General features: G+C 33.8%; 1 protein-coding gene across 3 annotated transcripts in view; it reads left to right on the top strand.

The window, feature by feature from the left end:
- KLF12 (KLF transcription factor 12) overlaps positions 1 to 25,210 on the top strand; it is a 534,646-nt gene that overhangs the window by 319,834 nt on the left and 189,602 nt on the right. The window contains exon 4 of one of the 3 annotated variants that reach the window (XM_051983924.1): positions 18,862 to 18,906. The exons of the other annotated variants lie outside the window; for them this stretch is intronic. Within the exon in view, the coding sequence (XP_051839884.1) occupies positions 18,892 to 18,906 (15 nt within the window). The 5' untranslated portion in view covers positions 18,862 to 18,891. The remainder of the gene's footprint in view (positions 1 to 18,861; positions 18,907 to 25,210) is intronic. 3 annotated transcript variants of the gene reach the window in all.

The following is a 25,210-nucleotide window of genomic DNA, read 5'->3' as shown; positions in this document are numbered from 1 at the left end:
GGCATGTATACAGAACTAAAGTTGAAACTGAGCTCCAATTTGAGATTAAACTGCAAGGATTATAAAGGCAGAAACTATAAAATTAGATGGTGCAATATTCATTGCCAGATTATGATTCCCAGGTCAGTCAGTTCAATCTCTTCTGGCTACTAAGGGAGCTCAAGAAAATCAAGGTGGTTAGTTACATGATTAACTAACTCAGTCTCACAACAGCTACCAAGTGTCAGAAGCCAGACGTGCAGCCAGTCCTCCAGCATTGAAACTTGCTCCACTAGACTACCTAGCTTCCCAGAGGCAGCCGTATAACCCGACATTAGCCCTGCTCTTTTAGTCTTTTTATTTCAGTAGGTACAGATAGAGCCAATTTTTTTTTTTTTTTTTGGCAAAATCTTTTAAAAGCTCGTCATCTCTCCTCTGTGATGAGTCATCAGAGTAGAACCTTAGTGCAGGTGAGATTCAAGAGTAGTATACAAAATAATAATAATAATAATAATAATAATCCTCAATAACAGATATATTCTATAAATAATAGGATATATTTCATTTTCTAGTAACATTATTAAGATTTTTGTCATCAGTAAATATTTATTCTCTCTACTTACATTGCCATGGACCAAAAAGCAAAATGGGGAATTTTTGTTACTAAGAGCTTACATTTCACACAAACCAAGGCATGTTAAGTAAAGAATGAAGAACGCAGGACTTAATTAAGATCTCTCTTACATATTAACTTGAGGCTTTAAAAAATAAGCCGCATATACAGAGAAGGTGAAAAAAGTGTGTGTGTGTGTGTGTGTGTGTGTGTGTGTGTGTGTATTTAAGATTAAATATTGCTAATGTGGTGCAGTAGAAAGGATGCTTGATTTGGAAGGAGAGGGCTTGAGTTCCAGTTCCAACTCTGCCACTCATAGCTTTTATGGATAATTTACTCAGATCCTAAGCTAAAGAAGGAACTCCAATTTTCCTTCTATCTCCAATCTATGATTTTTTAATCCTTCTTAAGAAAATTTGCTAGTCCTGTGTTCTTGTTACCTGGTTATCGTCATGCAATTAGTTGGATGATTCTTACTGACTATATTCCTACCAGCATTCTTTGTTTACCTTATATTTTTGTGATCCAAAAAAACAAATTTATTTATGTTGTATGCATCACAGAAGCATACAGAAAAGAACAATATTTTTATCTAAGTTAACCTTTGTGTTTTTCTAATAGCTGTTACTTTTTTTGAATAATTATGGTCTCATCATTATCATCAATATTTTTATTAATAACCAATTTTAACTTAGATCTGGAAACATTGGATTTGGAGTCAGGAACATGAGTGAGTAGTTGGGTTTCCATGTTCAAAACACTTCATATATTGTCTGTTAAACAGAGATCATAATATTTTTCTACTTCCCTTTCAGGGTGACTCTAAGGAAAGCATTTGTAAATCCTAAGTTAGTCTTAATATCAATAAATAGAAAGTATTTATTGAATACTTCTTATATGCCTAGAGCTGTGATAAATGGTAGGAATGCCAATAAAAATTTGATCTGTTATTATTATCATTATTACATTATTTATTGTGTTTTTATAATATGTCAAGTGGAGAACCGAGTTTTAATAAACTTGAATTCTGCAAATTGACAATCACTTTCATTATTAAAAACATAATTTCATAATAGAAACTTTGGCCTGACCATTGTATGTAATTACTTCAGTTCTCAAACCCTTTGCCTATATGACCAGCCTTTCAACTTCCAAAAAAGACTAACAAAATCTTGTATGAGGGACAATGGATTTTTGAAGTTAGATACTTTTGTATTCACTAAGCAGAATGATGAAGAAAAACATCCTTTTCTTTCCTTATATTGGCCTCTGATAAAACATTGGAGAATATTCAACAGTAGACACCATCTTTTTTCCATTGGGAAATGAGGTGAAAGACCAGGTGCTTTAATTGAATTTATATGCAGTGCTTGTTTTCTACAGACCTGGTACAAAGTCAGCAGAACTGTTATGACCCATTAACTGGTTTCAGGTTTATCAGAGACATCCATTAACACCATTTCAGATTTGAAGGTCAAGAGAAAATGCCAGGGGAGCTATTAGTATTTTATTATGATGTCATTTGTGACAGCTAAAATACTAAGAAAAGTAGAAACTGTTTCTACGTGTACTACGTGTAATAATTATCTGTTCCCCAGATAATTGGCTCCTCCACAATAAACTCCAAGACCAGATAAAGATGGACCAAACAGCCAGTTTATTATCTTAATCTTCGGGCTCATTCACCAGCTCCTCCATTCCTTGCAACCTGGTCTACCTGAGAACCCTACTATACTGTATGTTAGGTATGAGGGCTTCTGTTCTTAGGCATTTACAATTCATCAATAAATGCTTATTATGTGTAAGACCTTGTTCAGGGTGGGGAGAGTTTGGGGCTGAGGTAATATGGTAATGAGGAAGGTAATAAATCTTAAAGTGTTTTTAAATGTTTAAGTTTAAATAAAATTGGCTATTACTTCTATATAATTCCTGGCTCAATCTTTATTCATGATAAGGATTATTTTGCTGGAGAGAAATGCAACAGAATACTACTAAGTATAAGGCAATAATGCCACCATTTGTTTTTTCACTTAGATTATGTCATAATGACTTTAGAAAACTGGACGTGGGACCATTCGTCTACATCTTTCTAATGCTGTTGGTATCTTTGTAGGTCATGAAGATGACACACAGGGTAGCTTAGTCATTTAAATTATGGTTAGAATGTAATTCATCCTTAGTATATGGAAATCACCTTAAAGTTGAGAGGAAATATGTTGGTTCTTGCATCATTTAGAAACAGCTTCCTTCTTGAGGAATGGAGCAGACACTCTTTTTTTGCTGGCAGAATAGGGAATGATTTGTCCTTTAAAAAACACCATGCTATTCACAATTTCCAAATATTGAGTTATCAGTTTCCATCTTAATTTGGCAGAGTTTATTTCATTCTTTCTGCTCAAAGCCTCCTACAGATGGTATTTGGGAAGGCATAAAGATATTTTTCTTTGCTGAAGAATGGAGATAAAACCATTGCCAATGGACAAGAAGTTCAAGAGAAATGACATTGGCCTATATGCCATGTTAGGATCTCTGAGGCTTTATTTTAGATTTTATATATATATATATATATATATATATATACACATACACACACACACACACATATGTGTGTATATGAAATTACACATATATAACATATAATTAATTATAATTATATAATTATAATATTGTGTGTGTGTGTGTGTGTGTGTGTGTGTACAATTAGAATATTAGATTTAACTATTGCATAGGAGAGTGGATAGTAGGTTTACTGGCACTAGAAAGGTCCTGGGTTCAAATATTACCTCTTAAAGGTTTAGCTGTGTGAATTTAGGCAAGTCATTTAATTTACAAGTCTTTGAATTTTTTTTCTCATCTTTATTTTTATTTTTTTATTATAGCTTTTTATTTACAAATATATGCATAGGTAATTTTTCAGCATTGGCAGTTGCAAATCCTTTTGTTCCAACTTTTCCCCTCTTTCCCCCAGATGGCAAGTTGACCAATATATGTTAAATATGTTAAAGTATAAATTAAATACAATATATGTATACATGTCCAAACAGTTATTTTGCTGTACAAAAAGAGTTGGATTTTGAAATAGTGTACAATTAACCTGTGAAAGAAATAAAAAATGCAGGCGAACAAAAATAGAGGGAATGGGAACTCTATATAGTGATTCATAGTCATCTCCCAGAGTTCTTTCGCTGGGTGTAGCTGGTTTAGTTCATTACTATTCTGTTGGAACTGATTTGATTCATCTCATTGCTGAAGACGTCCAGGCCCATCAGAATTGATCATCATATAGTATTGTTGTTGAAGTATATAGTGATCTTCTGGTCCTGCTCATTTCACTCAGCATAAGTTCGTGTAAGTCTCTCCAGGCCTTTCTGAAATCATCCTGCTGGTCATTTCTTACAGAACCATAATATTCCATAACATTCATATACCACAATTTATTCAGCCATTCTCCAATTGATGGACATCCACTCAGTTTCCAGTTTCTGGCGACTACAAAGAGGACTGCCACAAACATTCTACAAGTCTTTGAATTACAGAGGAATTACTGATATAATTCAGCTGAAGTAATCCCCATACCAGGAGTTCTCTATATCAGATTTGAAGTCTGGATAGATGTCCCCATTCACCTCAGCCTTCCTTTCCCAAATCTTCCAGAAATCAAGGTATTTTCTACACAGTATAAACTGATATAAGCTGTAGGTCTCTAATGTTTAGGGCAGGGATTCTTTACCTTGGGTTCATGGAAAGATATCAGAAGGTTCATGAACTTAAATGAGTAGGAAATGTTTCATATTTTATTTTTACTAGACTGAAATTTAGAATTTTCTTCAATTATATAAAAAACATTATTATCAGAAGGATTCTGTTGGTCTCACCAGATTGCCTAAAGGGTTTTACAATACACAAAAAATTTGTCAGCTTGTGATTTAGGACTTTGCTAATAAAAAATATTTATATTGATTTTGTGCAGTTTGTTGAGTATCCCTGTTGTCTCCAGAAGATACAGGAATCTTAAAAGTCTTATTTTACTAACTGCTTTAGAAAATGGTGATTTGATATTGGGGGAAATATGGAGATATCAGATTATCACATCATTCTTTTTGTAGTTTGAGCTGATGTGTATTAATAATTATACCAAATTTAGACGTATATTTTTCATTGTGTTTAAAGTATAGGATAGTTTTTTTCCCCCTCACCTAGCCACTTGTGACTTTCAGAGTTTATCAATTTTGGGGTCTAAACCACTTTGCTATATAAATAAAGAGGCCTGATTGGACAAATTGTATTTCAGATTAAGTTCATGTGTCAACATTTAATTTCTTTCAAATCACTACACATACCATGCAGAAAGTTCATAGTAGAAAGAGCATGATATCATTTATTTTGTATGGATATAAAGTTTATAGGACTAATTGATTTGGGGTCTGTTCTAATTTATTGTAGGCCATAATTGCAAATACCTATTGAAGAGGCCTGAAATGTTCTGCACAGAAAGGAATTTTTCTAGCTTTCTTTTTTGATAATCTGAATGATTTACTTTTATAGAACTGCCTGTTTTCCCCATAAAAGACAATATATCTAGTGTCCATAAAGTAATACCAAGGTCAGAGATGCAGGCAATCCATAAATACCTTATCTGGAATCATCATAGTAAAGCTCTGTAATAAAAATATGATGCTGCTACTTCTTTAATAAGTAGTTCACAGCATTAAAAAAAAAAAAAACTACATTTGACCTCATCAAAATTCTCCCCAATAAATTGTTCTCAACCTTGCCTTTTCTCATTGCCACACATTGCCCTTCCTTGCCTAACAATGTTCTCTTGAATTCATTTGCATTTTTAATGAATTATTTGCTTCAGTGCCTTTTTGTTGAATTGAGCCATATGTTTACTATTCAAATTGCAATTTCTTGGTACATCCCTAATTTAAACCCTTGATCTTAGAGCTTTTGAATCCTTTATTGAATTGTTTTAGACACTTTATCAGACTTCTTAACTAATATTGCACTCCCTTGTTTTATCACCTTGTACCTTTCTTTTCTTTGAGGAGAGATCTTTTATTCCATATGAAATATTTTTCTCTGCTCATAATCTTTAATAAATTATACATCACAATAACCCCAGAACAAATAAATTCATTTATTGGTTATTTGAACAAAGCAGGTACACTGATAGTTCTGTGTCCTATTTACAGTGTTCTATATTGGTAAAATAACTGTAAAATGATAGATATAGGTATTTGGAGATAAGTGAAAAACCAGGGTTTAGGATTATCCGGTGCTTTTATTACAAAGTATGGAAGATTCAATGAGTGGTCATCACCCTTCTAACTTCATATTGTATTTAAAGCATATCATGTATAAAGTACAGGTCTTTTCCACTGTTAAAATTCAAAGTAGAAAGTTATACTGAGAAATAAAAATAGAACACTTGACTTTGAAAATTTAATATCCTTTGAAAAACAGTTTAAATGCAAAATGATGGAAACTCAAGGGCCTTATTTGTATAGAGCTGCTTTGTCAAGAAGCTACCTCCTAATCTTTATTGTAGCTAGTGGTCATGACTTTACCATACATGATTATACTCTATTATTGTTTCTCGTTTATGATTAAACCCAGTGAAATAATGGTTCTAACCCCTTGTTAAAACCATCACTTTAACGAGACAGCAAGGGTGAGGGAAAAGCTGGTCACATTGATTTGGCTGCTCTAATGGGCTGTTATCAAATGGTCAGAGGGAATAAAATACTTATTTTCATCAGAGGTTAAAATCAGAAGACATAATCACTTTGGTCATCCAGTTGCTCCACAGTAAAATTATTTCACCGCTGTTTTGTTATTTTACTCTCTCTCCTCCGTCCATTCAAATGTTTGTTTGCCATCATGAAGCTACCATCTCCGACTGAAGGCCATATGCTGGGGTAATAAAATGGTTGAGAATATAACTCCTGATTATATGTTCTACTCCTAAACGTCTTAATTAGACTTCTTCCTAATAAACATGTAAACGTACAAATTAAACTCTGAAAGAAACGTCTGTGAAGGATGATTTTGTGTTCTTTCTGCGGGTTTCAGAAAAGAGTAAAATATAGGTCATTGACCATTACTGATGATAGAAATATCTGAAAAGAAAAAAATGCCTCAAAAACCACTGCTTGATGGTGACTTTCATTTGTTTTTCAGTTGTTTTTTAGCCATAACTGACTCTTTGTGACTCCATTTGGGATTTTTTTTTTAATTGAAGCTTTTTATTTCCAATCCATTTGGGATTTTCTTGGCAAAGATATTGATTGGAATGATTTGCCATTTCCTTCTCCTACTCATTTTACAGATGAGAAAATTGAGACCAAAAAGGGGATTAAGTCATACCACTAGTAATTGTCTGAGGCAAACTCTGAATTTGGAAAGACGTCCAGACCCAGCACTTCATCTACTGCACCACCTCACTTCGATATCTTTCCTTCATATTCAGATGATGAATAGGAAAGCAGAAGCATACTGAATTTCACACTGAAATGTTAAATATGTGCGAAAGCTATTATCTAAAATGGATTTTATTTTTTTCATAGCCTATCATGAGTGTACTAGTGCAAAACCTTTTTGCCATGTCTACTTAGATAATACTTACAGTTTTATTATATAAAATTATCAAACGTTTCTGCTTAGTTTTTAGAAATGAACTCTTTTATAAATAGGATTAAATTGGCCTTTGATAGAAGGCAAAACAATTATGGATGGGTAAGTGGATAAGAGAAGTGAGAGGAGGATGAGAAGGAATGAAGCCTTGATATTATGGTTTCAAAACAGAAGAAGAGATGGTTACAGAGCAAGTTCATGGAGTAGATATGTCACCTCATCTGTTAATTTATAAATAGAAAGGGGGAAAAATGAAAGATAGGTAGGATTCAGAGATGGGAAAAAGGGAGGACATCTAGACCAGTACAGTGGCACATAGAAGGATCATAGGGTGATCATTATTTGATTTATTATTAATTACATATTAGTAATCTTTAAATATATTATATCATATATTAATCAATATATAATATATTAATTATATATTTATTTAGCCTATTTCATAGATATATTATTATGTATTTAATATATGACTCATATTATATAACATAATATAATATAACATTTATTATCCAAATATATATTATATAATAGAATTCATGAATATATAATATGATATAATACTCTAATATTAATAATACTATAAATAATAATTGTTAATTAATTAGAGTACTCATTATTATATTTCTTTCATTATTAGATAATCTTAGAGATCATTTAATCTAGTGGTATAGACTCAAATAGTATTGGAGGTTGGGGGTTCATGACTCCATGATCTGGTGTTCTATCCACTGCATCTCCTACCTAATTTGAGATAGTCATCCAACAGGACAGAAGAATATTATCATAGGTTAGGATGCTAAGGGGAGGAAATTGGACCTGAGGCATATGGTCAATGTAATTCAGAGAGAATAATAAGGTAATAAGTAATGGTGTGAACAGAGGAGCAAAGGTATACTGTATTTGAGAACCAATGAGCAGACCAATTTATTTCTAGCTATTTATTTGATTTATATGTTCTGATCATTAACAACTATAATAAAATACCACAATTTGTGTTTGAGAGTAACTAGTTTTCATGTCATCTGTTAGGACTGTTTAAGGAAAAACTATCTTGGTGGTCAGGAACAGCTCCTGGCAGCATGGGAGAGAAAAGTAGGAATCAGAATGGGAAAAAGGGAATGGGGGAAGAGAATTAAGATGCAGTAATTCAAATCCTCCCCTCCTACCCCCCCCCCAAAAGGGATGTATTATGGCAAAGAGGGTTGGCAAACTAAGGACAAAGGTACAGGCCAGTTAATTCATTTAAAAAAAAAAAAGTTTGGGAGGAGCATAGAGAGTTGCAGGTTTTGGAGGAAATCACATTCTTACTAAGATCAAGAAAACTCACTAGAATGAATGCTTTTAATGGATGGCAGCCTTGATATCCTTCTCTTCTCTGCATGGATAATCATCTCAGAAACTGGAATCTATACATTACTACCTCAAATATAGAATTACTTATTCAGTTAATGCCATTCAGTTGAAAACTCTTTCTTCTGTCAGAATTAAACCAGCTTCAGGTACTTTTGGAGCATGAGAGACCAGGATGGTCTTTTTCATTGAAATTCACAGATTTTTCCTATGCTAGAAAATCTTTTTATGTGGGCTGCTAGCAGATACTGAAACTGCATCTCTTATTACCCCAGACTACTCCTTAGTGGAAGTGCTATTGAACAGAGAAATGACCAATGGCAACAAGTAGCCAGTGAAATAAAGAGGGCAGGGACTAGATAAGCCATAAGCTAGGTAAGGAAACCAACTGCCGACTACCGTGCTAAGTGCTGAGACCGACATGTGGAGTCTTTGATTCCTGTTCAAGGATCTAGGCGGGCGATTCATGTTGAAGGGAATTTAAAAATTTAAGCATGAAACATTTCCCACTAAATCAGTAAGCCAGAGTGAAGGTATAAGCGGTGTTGGTACCCATGTGTATAGATTAAATTTTGAAATACATCTTAGTGTGTCTGGTCAGACATGGATGAAAACTAGAACTGAAAATTAGGTCACTCCCAATGAATAATACATGCAGAATTGCTTATCTTCATATTAGAGGGCAGGAAGGGTACAGATAGACTTTTTCAATGCTGCAGGAAATCATTCACAGGTAGGATAACTTTGTATGGTTAGTCCTAGATCATTTATATTATCTCTGGTTTTATTCCAATATTTTTAATACCTTTTCTTTTTTTCCCTACACATTTTTTAAAATTTCAAATCAGACAAGTTTGATTCTAGTTTATATAGAATGACAAAGATTTTAACCAGGTTCTTTCTATTGTACTATTAAGAAAATATTATGTTTATTATTCATTTTAACTGGTCACCACCATATTGAATGTAAGGACTGTCACAATTAACATTTACATAATATTTTAACTTTTCTAAGCATTTGACATTTTTTTGTCTCATTTGATCATGTCATCTCATGTGAAGTGGATGTTTGCTGTTGTTTTCCCCATTTTAAAAATGAAGAAATTAAGACTGAGAAGTTATCATTTGTTCACCATCCTATTCCATAATTACCAGTATTTCCACATAAAATATATTTTAAATAGCCTTGAAAATATTGCCCCATCAACCAAGAATGAAATGTACTTCAAAAGTCACAGCTACCAAACAAGCAATATTCATGTCAGTCATAAAAAAACCCCAAAACCTTGTTATTTAAGTCTTTATTTAAATATTTTTTCTTGCCTTACTTTTCCTCATCCTGTTTTCATAATTCTACCCTATATCATGATTTAGTCTATCATGCTAAATGTGAAAGATACCAAATTATGAGTCAATCCCCTCAGGCAATTTTTTTTTAAAGGAAAAACTAAGGAGTTGTAGAGAGAAGAAAGTAGCTTAGAAGAGGGCCACTGAAAGAGGAACATATCATACACATCCTTTCCATCTCAAGGGCATTAAAATTAGGATGGACTTGTGTATTATTCTAAGGAGTATAGCTCTCTTATTGATTTACAAGAGATGCTGCAATCCCTGGATATAGAGATGATCCTGATCAAACTGTCTTGGTTTTCACAGGATGAAACAATAAATTTATAAATTTCTACAATTTATAAATCTTTTTGAATGAAATAATCTATTTTCATTTTTTTTTCCTGAGGCATTTGGGATTAAGTGACTTGTCTAGGGTCACACAGCTAGGAAGTGTTAAGTGTTTGAGGGAAGATTTGAACTCAGGTCCTCCTGACTTCAGGGCTGGTGCTCTATCAAATATTTTTTTCCTTATGCCAATATTAACATTTACACATTGTTATTTATCTTTAGTATTCATTTTCAAAAAAATTTTTAAGATTCTTGAAGTGCTTTATTTTTTTCTCTTTTTTAAAATTTATTTTTATATTTATTTTCTATTAAAGCTTTTTATTTACAAAACATATGCATGGGTAATTTTCCCAACATTGGCCCTTGAAAAACTTTTTTGTTCCAAATTTTCCCCTCCTTTCCCCCAATCCCCTCCTCTAACTGGCAGGCAGTCCAATACATGTTAAATATGTTAAATCTAATATATGTATACATATTTATACAGTTAACTTACTGCATGAGAAAAATCAGATCAAGAAGGAAGAAAAAGAAAAACTGAAAGAGAAAACAAAATGCAAACAAATAACAACAGAGAGAGTAAGAATGCTATGTTGTGTTCCATACTCTGTTCCCATGGTTCTCTCTCTGGGTGTAAATGGCTCTCTTCATCACTGCACAAGTGGAACTGGTTTGAATCCTCTCATTGTTGATCATTTACCAATTGGAAAATGACTTGATTTCTTATAAATTAGAGTCAATTTTCTATATATCTTCGAAATGACGCCTTTATCTGAACCTTTAACTGTAAAAATGTTTTCCCAGTTTATTGCTTCCTTTCTAATCTTGTCTGCATTAGTTTTGTTTGTATAAACCCTTTTTAACTTAATATAATCAAAATTATCTTTTTTGTGATCAATAATGATCTCTAGTTCTTCTTTGGTCACAAATTCCTTCCTCCTCCACAGATCTGAGAGGTAAACTATCCTATGTTCTTCAAATTTATTTATAATATCATTCTTTATGTCTAGATCATGAACCCATTTCTACCTTATCTTGGTATACAGTGTTAGGTGTGGGTCAAAGCCTAGTTTCTGCCATACTTGTTTCCAATTTTCCCAGCAGTTTTTGCCAAATAGTGAATTCTTATCCCAAAAGCTGAAAATGGAATCCATTCTCAAATTTGTTAAAGTGTTCTATTTCAGTTATTTTAAAATTATTTTATCTATATAAAATATAAATGGGTAAAGAAATGGGAAAGAGTTTAGTAAAATGCTGGATTTGATTATATCATAGCATGTTTTGATTTGTATTTATATGGTCATAGAGACCAAAAAAGACATCAAGAAAAGAAGGTGGCAGAGTGAGAATAGGAGTGGGGAGAATCACTTTGCATTCTGGGAGAATAAAGGAATATAAGGGCTTAGAGGTGAATTGTTATGATAATTTTTCATTGGTCCATGTAGTTTTTATTTCCTTTTCTACTCCCTTTTTAAAAATTCAAATCCCTTATTCTGATTTTCTCAAATGCCTTTTCCTCTTTTTTTTTTACCTATTAAAAATCTATACATCCTTTAAGCTCCACTTAAATTATATATCTTATTTAAAGTCTTTCTAAATTTCTTCTGAAAATAACCTTTTCTCTAGGAGTTCACATAGCATTTTGTCCCCATGCATTATGGTTATCTGTAAGGAAATGGGTGACTCATTGGGTTGAATGATCAGGAATTCTGTCTTACTTAGGCTTAGGAAAAATCCTTGCGCTCAGTAGGCACTTGGTCAATATTTGTTAAAGTTGTTGAAATTCTTTAGACCTCTGAATGGAACTATTCTTCTGGCAATAAGAATTTTAAGAAAGAGGTATCTAAATTATTCTGTTAGCTAGAGCATGCAATTGTTTGTTTAAGGCATGTGTTTGGAGAAGATGAAATAATTTATCAGGTGGTTTATATTAAAGCATCTTCCAGAATATATCTGTCTCTATCACAGATTGAATCACTCCCTACTGAGAGAAGAACAATGGGGAGATGACTCCAATAAAAGTGAACCAAGTAGTTTTTGTCACTGACTCTACAGGGCTGTTGTGAAGGTTAGGGTTCATGAAGCATTTAGAATTACTCCAAGGAGTGATATAATTAAACTATTATTATTAAAACACAAAAGCAGAGCAATCGATCACTTCTTGATTTAACTTGCTGACAATTTCATCACTCTCAGGGTGGAGGGACTAATGATAGAGACTGCTGCTCTGGACCTAATTTTGGCCAACAAGAAAGAAGTAAGCAGGATTTTGTTAGAAAGTGACTGTCAATGTAAAAAAATTACCCAGTCATGGGCTCTGTCAATAAAAAGTTATAATAAAAAAAAAGAAGAAGAAGAAAAAAAGTGACTGTCAAGAATGCAAAGAATAGATCAATGTTTTGTGAGGGCTATTGAAACAAAATTCAAGTCCTATCTCTGGTACTTAATATCTTTGTGATCTTTAGGGATATTTAAGTTTTTGGTACAATTTTGTCATCTATAAAAAGAGGGTATTAATACATGCCCTGCCAATTTTACAAGCTCATCAAAGACTGTTGGACTTGGAATCAAAATTCTGGATTCAAGTCAAGCATCTATTACTTTCTCTGCGCAGCTTCAGGCAAGTTACTTCTCAGATAGCTTCATTTTCCTTATTATAAAATGAGTAGTTTGTATTATAGTATTACTAGGGAAGGTTATGCCACAATCATTCCTTTTATTCTGATAAATGAAATAATGAATTTGAAAGTACTTTATAAAAAGTATAGAGCATCAGTGCCAATGCAAGGTACCTTTCTTCTGTATCATCATCATCATCTTTGTCTTCCTCCGGGATCATCATCCTCCATCCACTTCCATTTCTAGCCAATTTCAAAAAATTTAAAGGAAATTTTAATAAAAGATATTAATATTTTTACACATATAACATAACTTGGTCCAGTACTATTACCAGAAAAGCAAATTTAAATTGAGTCATTAATGTTATTTTTACACAGAAAGACTATCACATGAATGAATGAGAACATTTTTACCTGTACTGTCAGTAATATTAGTCTGATTTAAAATGCATCTTCTTTGCAACACTTGTGCTAGAAGGCTTCATAATTTGCTCAGACTATGAATAGTATTCAGTGAAATGCTCTTATAATATGACCCATTCATATGGACATGCTGCAGATCACAGAAAGTGTGTCTACTGAAACATAGAAAGTGAATATAAGAGGAGAAGAAATAGATTACTACATCAGATTTAGGTTATGAGACTAATTTTTGCTGTCTCTGGCTTCTTTGGGTGTTTTAGCAGAATACCTTCCTTGTATATCATAATCACTTAATAAATACTTTTTGATTTAAAGAATTTTAAAGGCCTTTTCTTTTTCTTTTTCTTTTTATTTTGTCTATTCATTATAACAGAGTCAAGATGCTTTTTGAGTAGTATCTCCCTCTTTGTGTTATTTCTTAGATCTTAGTACCTTCTCACTAACTAAGGAATTGCTGAGCTCTTGTTATAAATAATTTTAATTCTACCATATTCCAAATCAACTTTGTCCCCTAACTTATTTTATTTTCACATTTATGGATCATGAGTTTAGTGCAAGTACTGAGACTTTTTAAAAATGTCATTCAGTTAACCAAAAAGAAAGGTTAAAATTTTATATTATTGTACATATCTTCAGCTTCTGCATGCCTTTCTCTCTCCTCTGTCCTTTCCTTGTACAGTAGCAACTGCTGTATCTGCTCCTTCTCTCTGTGTTCTCCTATCCTTCTTTTCTTCCTCTGCTCTCCCCTCCTCTCACTTCCTTCCTTCCTTCCTCCCTTCCTTCCTTCCTTCCTTTCTTCCTTCCTTCCTTCCTTCTTTCCCTCCTTCCCGCCTTCCTTTCACATTCCTTCCTTCCCACCTTCCTTCCTTTCATCTTCCTTCCTTCTTTTCCTCCTTCCCGCCTTCCTTTCACCTTCCTTCCTTCCCACCTTCCTTCCTTACATCTTCCTTCCTTTTACCTCCCTCCCTTCCTTCCTCCTTTCCTCCCTCTCTCCCTTTTTTTCTTCCTTCTTTCCTTCCTTTCCCTCCTTTCTTCCTTTCATCTTCCTTCTTTCCCTCCTTCCTTCATTTCATCTTCCTTTCTTCCCTCCTTGCTATCTTCCTTCCTCCCTCCCTCCCTCCCTTCCTTCCTTCCTTTCATCTTCCTTCCTTCCTCCTTCCTTTCTTCCCTTCTTCCTTTCTTCCTTCCTTTTTTCCCTCCTTCCCTTTCCTTCTTTTCTTCCTTTCTTCCTTCCCTCCTTTCTTTCTTCCCTCTCTCCTTTCTCTTTCCCTTCTTCCCTCTCTCCTTCCTCCCTCCCTCCCCCTTCTCTCTTTCCTTTCTCTGTGCCTCCCTCCCTCTCTCCTTTCTTCCTCTGTTCCTCCCTCCCTCCTTTCTTCCCCATGATCTACAAGCACACTTGAAGATCTCCTAAGTAGAGCTGTTACTCTCAGTCTGTCTGGTTGATGGAATGTGAATTAGAGCTTCGATTCTATTCAGCATTGCCTCTACAGAGTTATCTTGTCCTACTAGGAATTAATCCAGATTGTTGTTGAATTAATCTTTTGATACTAATGGCTAAAATCATTTAGACTATTCCTGAATTGAAAAGTAAACAAAAAGTCAAATTGCTTAGAGTCTCATTTCCCTCACCTGGAAGATAAAGATGTTAGAATCAGTAATTTATAAGGTACTTTCCAACTCTAAATGTGTGATTCTGTGATCCTATAAGGTAGATACCAAGTAACACAAAATTTCTGGATCTAGCACTACATCCATACAGAAATGTGCCATTGATCCCCACTCTATCAAGCTGTGTTGTAAGTGAGGAAGATTATTGATGTTCAGTTCCCAGTGGGCACTAGAATATTTAGATAGACACCCACATTACACACACATATTGCTGAGGAAACATGATCTGGGAATACTTATGCTTGCTACAGCCACCTGCAAAAGCTTGATTTACTTCTTCAGTAAGTCTGGTGATATTATTCCCTGCTTTGTGAAGATTAAGAAAAGTTAGACAGGTGCCACACACCATGAGCTGTAGGTCATTTGTACATTCTCCCGTTTTCTATCAAATTTGTTTTTCTTTTTTTATTTTTTGTTGCTATTCCATGAAACCATGGTAGGATTTAGCAGCATATTTATAGCCAAGCATATATTCTTGAAAGCCACAAAAATGCTATTTTGCTTCCAAAGTACTAAGAAATTTAGTCAACATTTATTAAATGCCCGGGATTGTGTTAAATGTTCATTATTTCCAAATTCATCTAAATTCTGATATTCCAAAAAGAAGAGGAAAAAGAAAATCTCATTGGTATCTGTAGACCTCCATTCTGAAATTAAAGATTAAATATAATCTGCTCAGGAAAATTTAAATAAGTATTGCTTATCTAATAAATATCAGTTTATACATTGAGTTCACTTAAGTTTTTCCCAGTAACATCTATTGTGATTGAAGAGAAGGACTCTGATTTGTCAGATTTCAATTGATTTTTGAAAAAATGATGTTTTCACCACCAATAACATTGGATTTTATGTGAACTCTGAATCATAGATACTTCAAGTTGGAATATGTCTTTGAAATCAGGAATAAGGACCACCTTTTATATCTCCCAAAGTACCTGACACATAATAAGTACCTAATAAATGTTGTTGAATTCATTTGAGTTCGATTACATTGATATTCAAGTTGTATAGTCCAACGTTCAGTGCAGAAACCTTCCATCCGTAACATCCTTCACTCACTATTTTACTTTAATGTTATCTTCTGGGTGATGTATTTATGACTAAATTGCCAAAATGTCAGACCTTTTCAAAGCTACTTTTTGAAATGTTATATGATCATATTGTCTATGTGATTGTGTATGGTGTAGTATATTTTATAACATTTTCCCTGTCATTTTATGTAAGTTAAAGTAAGCATCATTTGTGGTACTTAACTTAGATCTGTATGGGTGCCATGGCACAGATAAATTACAGTCCACTGTTACCCTCTCATTCTAAAATTTTAAGAGCAAAGCTAATTTGAGAGGCACAGTTAACAGCAGAAGTCACAACCCTTATGTATTAAAAATCAGAGAGTTGAAACAAAGTCAGCTATATCTATATCTGTCTCTCTATACAAGTACTAATAGTTACTTCATTGTGCATATTTGATATTGACCCAGGCATGTGAACAAGATAAAGAGCTTGACTGCTAAACATCCAGGCCTGTCAGAGGTAAGAAGTCTATGAGTTCCCAAGATATAATTCCCGAAGTGGGAAACCCCCTTAAGTTTAAAAAAGTGTTGAGGAAAATGGGAGACAGGTGACTTTGCACATCCCTCCCTTACTTAAATCCAGTTCACTTGCACATCATGTCATCACTTCCCTGATGTTATGTTCCTTTTTGAGATCGAAGAAAAAATAACAACTGTCTCTGGATATATAGTTGTGTATGCTTCTGGGAGCAAAAGTAAAAGAGAAAAGTTGCAAAAAAAGTAAACATTGACTTAATGTCAAGGAAAAAAATTCCTAACATTTAGAATTGCCAAAAAAAAAAATGTAATGGACCACCTTGGGAGATGATTGAATTCCCTCTTCTTAGAGGTCTTTAAACAAATTAGATGATCATTTGTCACACATAGAACAGCTAAGTGGTATAGTGGATAGAACACTAGGTTTAGAATCAGAAGATTTATTTTAGTGAGTTCAAATTTGCTCTAGACACTTAGTAGCTATGGGATCCTAGATAAGTTATTTAACCAGTTAGTCTCAGTTCTTCCTCATCTGTAAAATATGATGAAGAAAGAAATGGCAAATCACTCCAGTGTCCTTGCCAAGAAAACCCTAAATGGGAACATGAAGAGTTGTACATAACTGCCATGGCTCAGCAACAGCAATTATCACAGGCTTCCTTTTGTATGGAGGTTGGACAAGACGGCCACTGTGGTTCATTCCAACATTCAAATTCTGTGATTTTGTGATATCTTAAAAACTATACAATCACTTAGTTCCTTTTTTTTTTTTAAGTCACTGTTTTGTTATTGATTTAAAAAAGGAATTTTTCCATCATACCATAAAACTACAGTGATTTGCAGTTTTAAATTAACCACATATGGTTTTCAACAACAATTATGTGCAATATTACAGTCAACTTCTTGCTTATCTACATGTCAATTATATATTTTATAGTTTATCTGCAGTAGTTTATCAGTGTTCGTCTGTCATCAAGAATATATTTGGGATACCTCACCCTGCATAAGTTTTGTCTAGGGAATAGAAATGAATACCGGTATTAGCTGAGAAAAATACAGTTTTGATGGCAAATCTTTCAAAGTCATATAATGCATTTTAAAACCAAATGCAAAAGAAGTTTTATATTATCTGTGAATTGATATTGCCTATGCTGTGAATCCTCTTCATTAGCACAGGTAATTGAAAATTAACTATATGTTGAGTGAAAATAGAGATGCTGATGATAAATAGAAAAACATTCAAATAAGCTGGGTTATTTATTTTATATCTATTTTAGTTTTTCAACTTACATCAAATGGTTTTATCTCATGGGAACCACACTTTTATGAGACTAGTCAGAGAAGTATTTAACGTGCAAGGCTTAGGTTTGTTCTTTGCCATTAATCCTCCACTCAATGCTCCCCTTATCCCAATAGTAATAGGAAAAAAAAGTTATTAATTTAAGTCTTCTTTTCCTTGGTAGGAAATACTATGGTAATGAAAATGAGGAGAAAAAAAGAACTCTGGTGGTACAAGAAAAAATGGAAAAGCTGTATTGTAGATGAGTGCCAGATTTAGAATCAGAAATATGTGGTCCCAATTCAAGCATGTATCATTCAAGTGAATAGGGCCACGGCAGTGCCCCAGAACACCTCTAAGATTCCAAATTTCATAGTTGGTGGGAATTTCCATACAAGTTCCTCAAACTAATGAAATCAAATCTCTGAACCAAATTTTAAAAAAATAGGTAAGGGTAAATGTTTTCTTGGACATGCTTAGTCCCACCTCCCTTTAAAAAAATATTAATTTCCTTCAGTTTCAGAAAAAAGAATATTGATATGAACAATTTCTCTGCCCTAGTATGGTACTGTTAAACAATAAGGAAAATTTAGTTTCCTTTGGTGATGTAAAAATTATTAGAAATGTATTACACCCTATTTAGTGCATCTTAAAACTTCATGCACATATTAATTATGACAGCTAAATTCTAATGTCATACTTTAACTTGTATGATGCAGGTATTATTTCTTGGATACATACAAGACTGATTTTGTTATATCTTGCAGTTTTTTGAGAAATTTTATATTATCACTCAGGCATGAAAATTTGGTAATTTAAACAATCTGTTTGCTTTCACATTCTCTTTTTTGCATTTCTTTGTGACTGAAGCTTATAACTTTCAGAATTGTCTATTTGAAGTTAGAAATTCATATAGAAATTAAGAGATTTTCTATCCATCTATCCCCTAAAGAAATGTCAGCCATATAATGCCTGCCTCTCTCTCTCTCTCTCTCTCTCTCTCTCTCTCTCTCTCTCTCTCTCTCTCTCTCTCTCTCCCCCCCCCCTTCTCTCACTGGAAACTAGCTAAGGATATGATTCATTCACTTTTCCACAATGAGCCTCGTAAAGGTAGGAAATATTCCCTACTGACCTTCTAATCCTCCTTCCAATCCCAACCAACACTGGAATTCTGGGACTTAGCTAATAATGGTATCTTTGTCATAATTTCCACTCAAGGAAGACCAACTCTTTTTTTTTTTTTTTTTTTTTTAGTTTAGTTTGGAGGAGGGAAATATTTTAGAGATACTGAACAAGCCTTATGTTCCCCTCCTCTCTGACCTTGTAATGGAGAATGTACTTTTGTCTGGGTAGTTCCTATGGCCTTGGACTTGGGAAGTCATTAGGAGCCATTACTGAAGCTTTGACCTGAAGCTCATCTTGGACAGAATCATTGACTAGAGGTGTTTAGGACCATCCAGCTTCAGATCTCTGGATTCTCTACTTTTTACAGATCTTCATAATTATATCAAGAAGAAATTAGCATTTCAAGTTGGCGTTGGAGCAGATGATTTCTCAGATCCATCCCTACTCTAAAATAATATGAATACCTCTACATTATCCATCCATATACCCTCTTGCAAGTTGAACTTAGTCTTTTTCCCCCAATTGTATTTATTTTTCTTTTTTGCATTCCTTTGTGATTGAAGCTTATAACTTTGAGATGTATCTATCTATTTCAAAGATAATTTACAATTTCCATTTTTATAAAATTTTGTATTAAAACTTTTTTCCCTCATTCCCTTTCCCCCTCCCCAAGAAAGCAGACAATTTGATATAGATTAAATATGTGTAAAAAATATTTCCATTTCTGTCATGTTGGGCAAGAAAAATCAGATTTAAAGAAAAAAATACAAGAAAAATAAACAAAGAGGTGAAAATACTACTCTTCAAACCACAAACAGTCTCCATAGTTATCTCTCTGGATGTGGATGACATTTTCCATCCCAAGTCATTTGGAATTGTCTTAGATCACTGCATTTTGAGAAGAGCCAAGTCCATCACAGTTGATCATTATATAATCTTGTTATTATGTACAGTATTCTCCTGGTCCTTCTCACTTTACTCAGCATCATGAGATTAAGATCTTAAAAATCATTATTTTGCATTCTCAGAGATTTTCACCTGTTTCATCTTCAGAGACAGTTCATTGTATAATATGTGAACTTATTAACTGATGCATACGCTTATCTTTAACTACCTCTCTCTTACACATATTCATATTACCCACACCTGCACACCTATGAGTAAATACATAAATGTCTGTTTATTCTGCTGCACAAAATAAGTGGAAATACATATGAGCAGCATAAACTGAGTTGCAAAGTCAATAGACTAAGAAACTTGCTATAACAGTGGAGATAAGCATAATTTCTTAAATTTACAGTTTAATAGAATTTCCTGGAACCCTGAGATTAAATGACTTAGCCTGTGTCACATAACCAGTATATATCAGAGACAGGTCTTATTAACCTTAAGCATTCTCAGGTTCTGAGCCCATGTTTTTACCCCCTGTATGACAGGGCTTCCATAACCACAAAGTGGAAATGATATTGAGCAATCTAAAGGAAAGGAGAATGGGAAATACTTCAAAAGAATAGCATATAGAAAATAAGAATTTTAAAGAGTTTGGGGAAAGAGGCTAGGAATAATTTGGAAGAGATGGGGTCAATGAAACACACCAGTAAAAAAGAGTGATGAAATACACAAAATCAGTTTCATCAAATAGTATTGCTAGCTGTGATATAAAAAGAATCTGAATGTTTAAAGATATCTGAGTAAAAGAATACGGAATTTGGTTTTAGAAAAAAGTCAGGGGTATAGTTAGTGGGCAGAAAGCTGAAAGAGCAAGAAAGAAAATTGATTAATGGAGGGGAATGGGAAAGAAGAGATTATGAAGGCAAAAAGACAAAGGTAAGAAAAAAGACAAAAGAAGTGACAGAGAAGGGGTAGAGGAGTGTAATGAATAAGAACACCAAGGTTATGTTTGTGGCCACAGGCTAGGAGGGCCATTAACATTTGACTTGTTTTGGTTTGAGTTGTTACCATGGGAGTGAAAATTAACTTTTCTGCAGGGAATCACAGAAATTCATTTATCTTTATATCCAATAATGTGGACTTTTAATCTGCCTTCTTTGTATTACCCTCTGGGTGATAGGAAAAAATGATAATGAATTATAAATTAATTTTAGGGAATTTGATTGACATTAGAAATGAGTAGTAGATGAGATAGACCTTGTGGAGCAAAAGCTTTTGGACTTCTGGCACAATTCTTCAGTTACAGCTGGCCTTCAAATGAATTTCTACAATGGTAGGAATCATAGCTTTGTCTCAGTTTGAAATCTAGTTCTGCTATTTGTTATCTGTATGACCTTTGACACTATTTTCTTCTTCCTAGGCCTCAGTTTCCCCATCTGTTAAATGATGACAAATGGCCAGAGGATCTCTATGGTCCCTAGTAGCTCTAAATTTTATATAAACCCTACATTTTAGAGCTGAGTACAATGACAGTTGAGTAGACCCATGATTTCATCAGTGCATGTAACTCCTAGTAAGAAAGTCTCTCTATCAGTGCTGTTTGCTAACTTTTCTAGTACTCACAGCTTCGGAAAGTTGCCCATAAAATTGAGGCATTAACTGGCTTTCCCAGGGTCACCACCCTAGGCTATATCAGAAATAGTATTTGTAGTTAACAGTCTCCTGACATCAAGATTTACACTAGTGTTTCAACTAAAGAATGTTCTTCTCTACTAATTGATATTCATAAAACCCAAAGGGAAATAAAAATCAAATATGAAATGCAGTCATAATATGAATCAGTAATATTTTGTTCATGTTGCAAATGATGTTATGTAAGATTTAGAATGTATAAGTAGAAGGAGGCCAGGAATAAACTCTGCATTCACCTCTGTCACTCTTCAAAGAGCTTCTTATGTTTCCACATGTTAATCTCATGAGATCTGTGAGGGATTTCATGCTTGCAAGCATGAAATTATAAAACTTTACCTCCTCATTTCTGAGACGACAACCTTCTGATGGAGATGTGCAGTTTTCACTCGTACAACTTTTAAATATGTAGAACAAGTATCCTGAATTCCAGTCAAGTTCATTTTAATGTTTCAATGTACTATAGTTGCCCCATAGAAAAGTTGACAAAAAAGTAATCAAACAAATAAATACTTATAATCACCAAATGAGCTCAACTGTATTCATTTAAAATTTTGTTTTATTTTGAAGATGGTGAGGTTTGGTTTTGTTTTTTCCTTTTCTTTTTATGGAGCTTCTATTGAAATCTATTTTTACTATTTTTATATCTTTTATATCCTGAGTGTCTGAGAAAAAGGATTAAGGAGACAGACAGAGCTGTGATTGGCATTGTATTAATTAAAGCTACTTTGGATGTTCTCTAACTACCAAGACTACTTATGATCTTCAATGAATGTTTACAACAGAGCCTAGAATAGGACCAAATAATCTATAGATGTCAAAAAATCTGCTAGTAAAAATATTGGTTTCTCCCTCCTCCTTTTTCAGTCTCTATAAAGACTGAAACACATTTATTTCAGGATTAGAATCAAAGCAAAAAGCTTAGGGATCATTTACTTCAGCTTCTTTTTTTTTTTTAATAGCTGAAAAAACTGACTCAGAAAAGTGAAATAATTTGTATAAAGGCACACAGGTAACAAGTAGAACTACATCTTGGCCATCTTGCCCATGAAAACTGCCATGATTTTCCATTCCCTTTCTTTCAAGATCCATGGCATTCTTTATGTCTGTCTTCATTCTTATCCATATTCCCTATTTTAACTTCTCCATTCAGTAGATTATAACCTTCTTGAGAACAAAGATTGTATCTTACTCCTCTTCATATCCAAAGTATTTTTCCCACACAAGATTTGAAACTGCAAACCTCTAAGTTCTATTATAAAATATTTGTGAGATTTATTTAATTGAACCATGTTAAATATCTATGGATATTTAAACATTGTCTTAATAAGGTAAATGTCTCATAAAATGATTGTAGCAAGACAATAAATAACCATATTCCCTGAAGAAAAAGGACTCTTGTTCAGATGGTGCCATACTGCTAGACCTGGAAAAACCTCAGTTCACATCCTTCCTCAGAAACTTATGTGTGTTTTGGGTAAGAATCACTTAAGCTGTTTGTCTCAATTTCCTCATCTATAAAGTGGGTATAATAATAGCCCATCTACTTTCTAGGATTATCATGAACACCAAACAATCATGTTTATAATATACTTTAGAAAAATCTTTAGGGGTTATATATGCTAGCTATTGTTATTATTTCATTTAGGTAATATTAATTAAGTGCTTATTATGTACAAGACTCAGTTCTAGATTATGAAGAAATAAAGATGCATAAAAACCTAAACTCTAAAAAAGACTCTAAGCAATTGAGAGAGATAAGACATTTCATCTCTCAGCTTCAGGCAGTTTTTCTAGTTCTTTTACCTAAAATATTCTCTCCTAAAATGACCCCAACAAAAACCCCACATTCTACAGAAAGTCTTCACTCTTAATTCATATATACATATAAATACATATATATAGTTTGTTCTTCATATATATGTTTCTCTCTACATATATAGATATGTAAATATATCTATATATTTTCATATAACTTCTTTTTGTACCCCCAGCACTTAGCACAGTCCCGGGGACATTAACATTTATTGAATCTATGAAGGAATGAATGAATGGGTTAAAATAGGGTAAATTCATCAGAGAGATACAAAGTACTCATGGGTGCTCAGCAGATAGTCAGTGCTCAGTAACTTGCCAATTAGGTAGTAGCTGTCTCCGAAATCTGAAGATTGTGTTTCTCTTGGCCTGAGTCCTAGAATATATATGAACATTTTGACTATAGCTATAGGTTCATGCATTTAGGATCAGAAAAAGCTCAGGGTCATCAGGTCTAAGCCTTTCATTTTATAGAAATCAATAAACTTGGCAAAGTTCAGTGACTTACCTGTGGCCATAGGGGTGTAAGTGACAGAGGTATTATTTAAGCTCACATCCTTTGAATCCAAAATCAGTGTTCTTTTCACTATCCCAATCTGCCTGTAGTAAAAGCAGTGTGGCCAGCTAGCTGTACCCTGGCAGCTAGTAATTTTACCTGTGTCTGGGTATATGCCTGGAGTTATATAGTTGTTTGGCGTAATGAGAACCTTGTAATTGCATTATAATTTTACAATGAAACCTTTGCTTATCAGACATGCCCTGCCCTCTTCTCTTTGTTTAGTCCCAAATTGTGAGTGAGCGTGTTAATGCCCTGGAAATACCATATCTCAGTTGGCATTTAACACTACCTCTTTGTTCGTAATAGTAAGGGTCACCGTTGGCAAACTGTGCTTTTGATGGAATGTCTGTCGTTATTTACTTCTATTAGCAAGCTATTTTCATTTTTAATGTAAAAGTTCAAAGGTCTATACAACCCTATATTAGTATTCTTTACTTCCTCCAGATAATGATCATATAAGTACAATCATTGACTTATTTTTTATTTTATTTTATTTTTGTATATTGCCCACTGCTTATAAATCACAGTCCTAGCCAGGATTAGTGCTTGTTAAGGCAGCTGAAATGGTTGGTCCACCTGAGATCATCCTCCTGCCATTGTAAATGTTAGTTGATTGGCCAGCACCTTGGCCATCAGCCATTTTCTCCCGCAATCTTTCATCTTCCCTGAAGTTTTTTCACCTCCTGTCCCACATCACTGCTGGCTGGTTCATTTTCTGCCTTCTTGTATTGACTCCCCTTGTTATGCTGTGATGCTTTTCTGAATTTTGCTCTAATCCCTCATCATTCATTTTATCTTGCTATTATCAGGAAAAAAGATCTAAACTGAGTGATTGATTCATGCATTGTTCCAACAACATTATTAAAGGATCTGGTATTGTTCTAAGCACCATGGGGAATAGTCCAAATCCCACATTTTATAAAGAAAGTAAGAGTTTTCTTATTAATTGGGTGTTTAGCCCAGATTCACAGAGGTGACAGTACCCAGATGTAGGATTTGAACACAGATCCTTTGCTTACAGAATCAGTATTTTGGCCATTGTATAAAATGGACTTAGGCTATTCCTCAGAAATCTTCAGTGCATCATTCTTACCTTTTGAAGAAAGTTCCTTGACCAGCAATGCAAAGCTGGGAGAAAATTATAATTTTCCATCCATATTTCACATTACTACTCTTTTTTCCCTTTATGTTCTGGTGAAACATGACCCCTGAATATGTCATATCCCCTTTCAATTCTGTGTCTTTGTTCACACTGTTTCCAGTGAATAGAAAATGCTCCCTCTCCCTTTTCACACTGTAAGTACTTACTCATCTTTAAAAGCCAATTCAAGAGCT

This window comes from Antechinus flavipes, chromosome 3 (assembly GCF_016432865.1).
Source record: "Antechinus flavipes isolate AdamAnt ecotype Samford, QLD, Australia chromosome 3, AdamAnt_v2, whole genome shotgun sequence".
In the NCBI taxonomy this organism is placed as follows: domain Eukaryota; kingdom Metazoa; phylum Chordata; class Mammalia; order Dasyuromorphia; family Dasyuridae; genus Antechinus; species Antechinus flavipes.
This window is presented reverse-complemented; position numbering and strand designations above follow the sequence as displayed.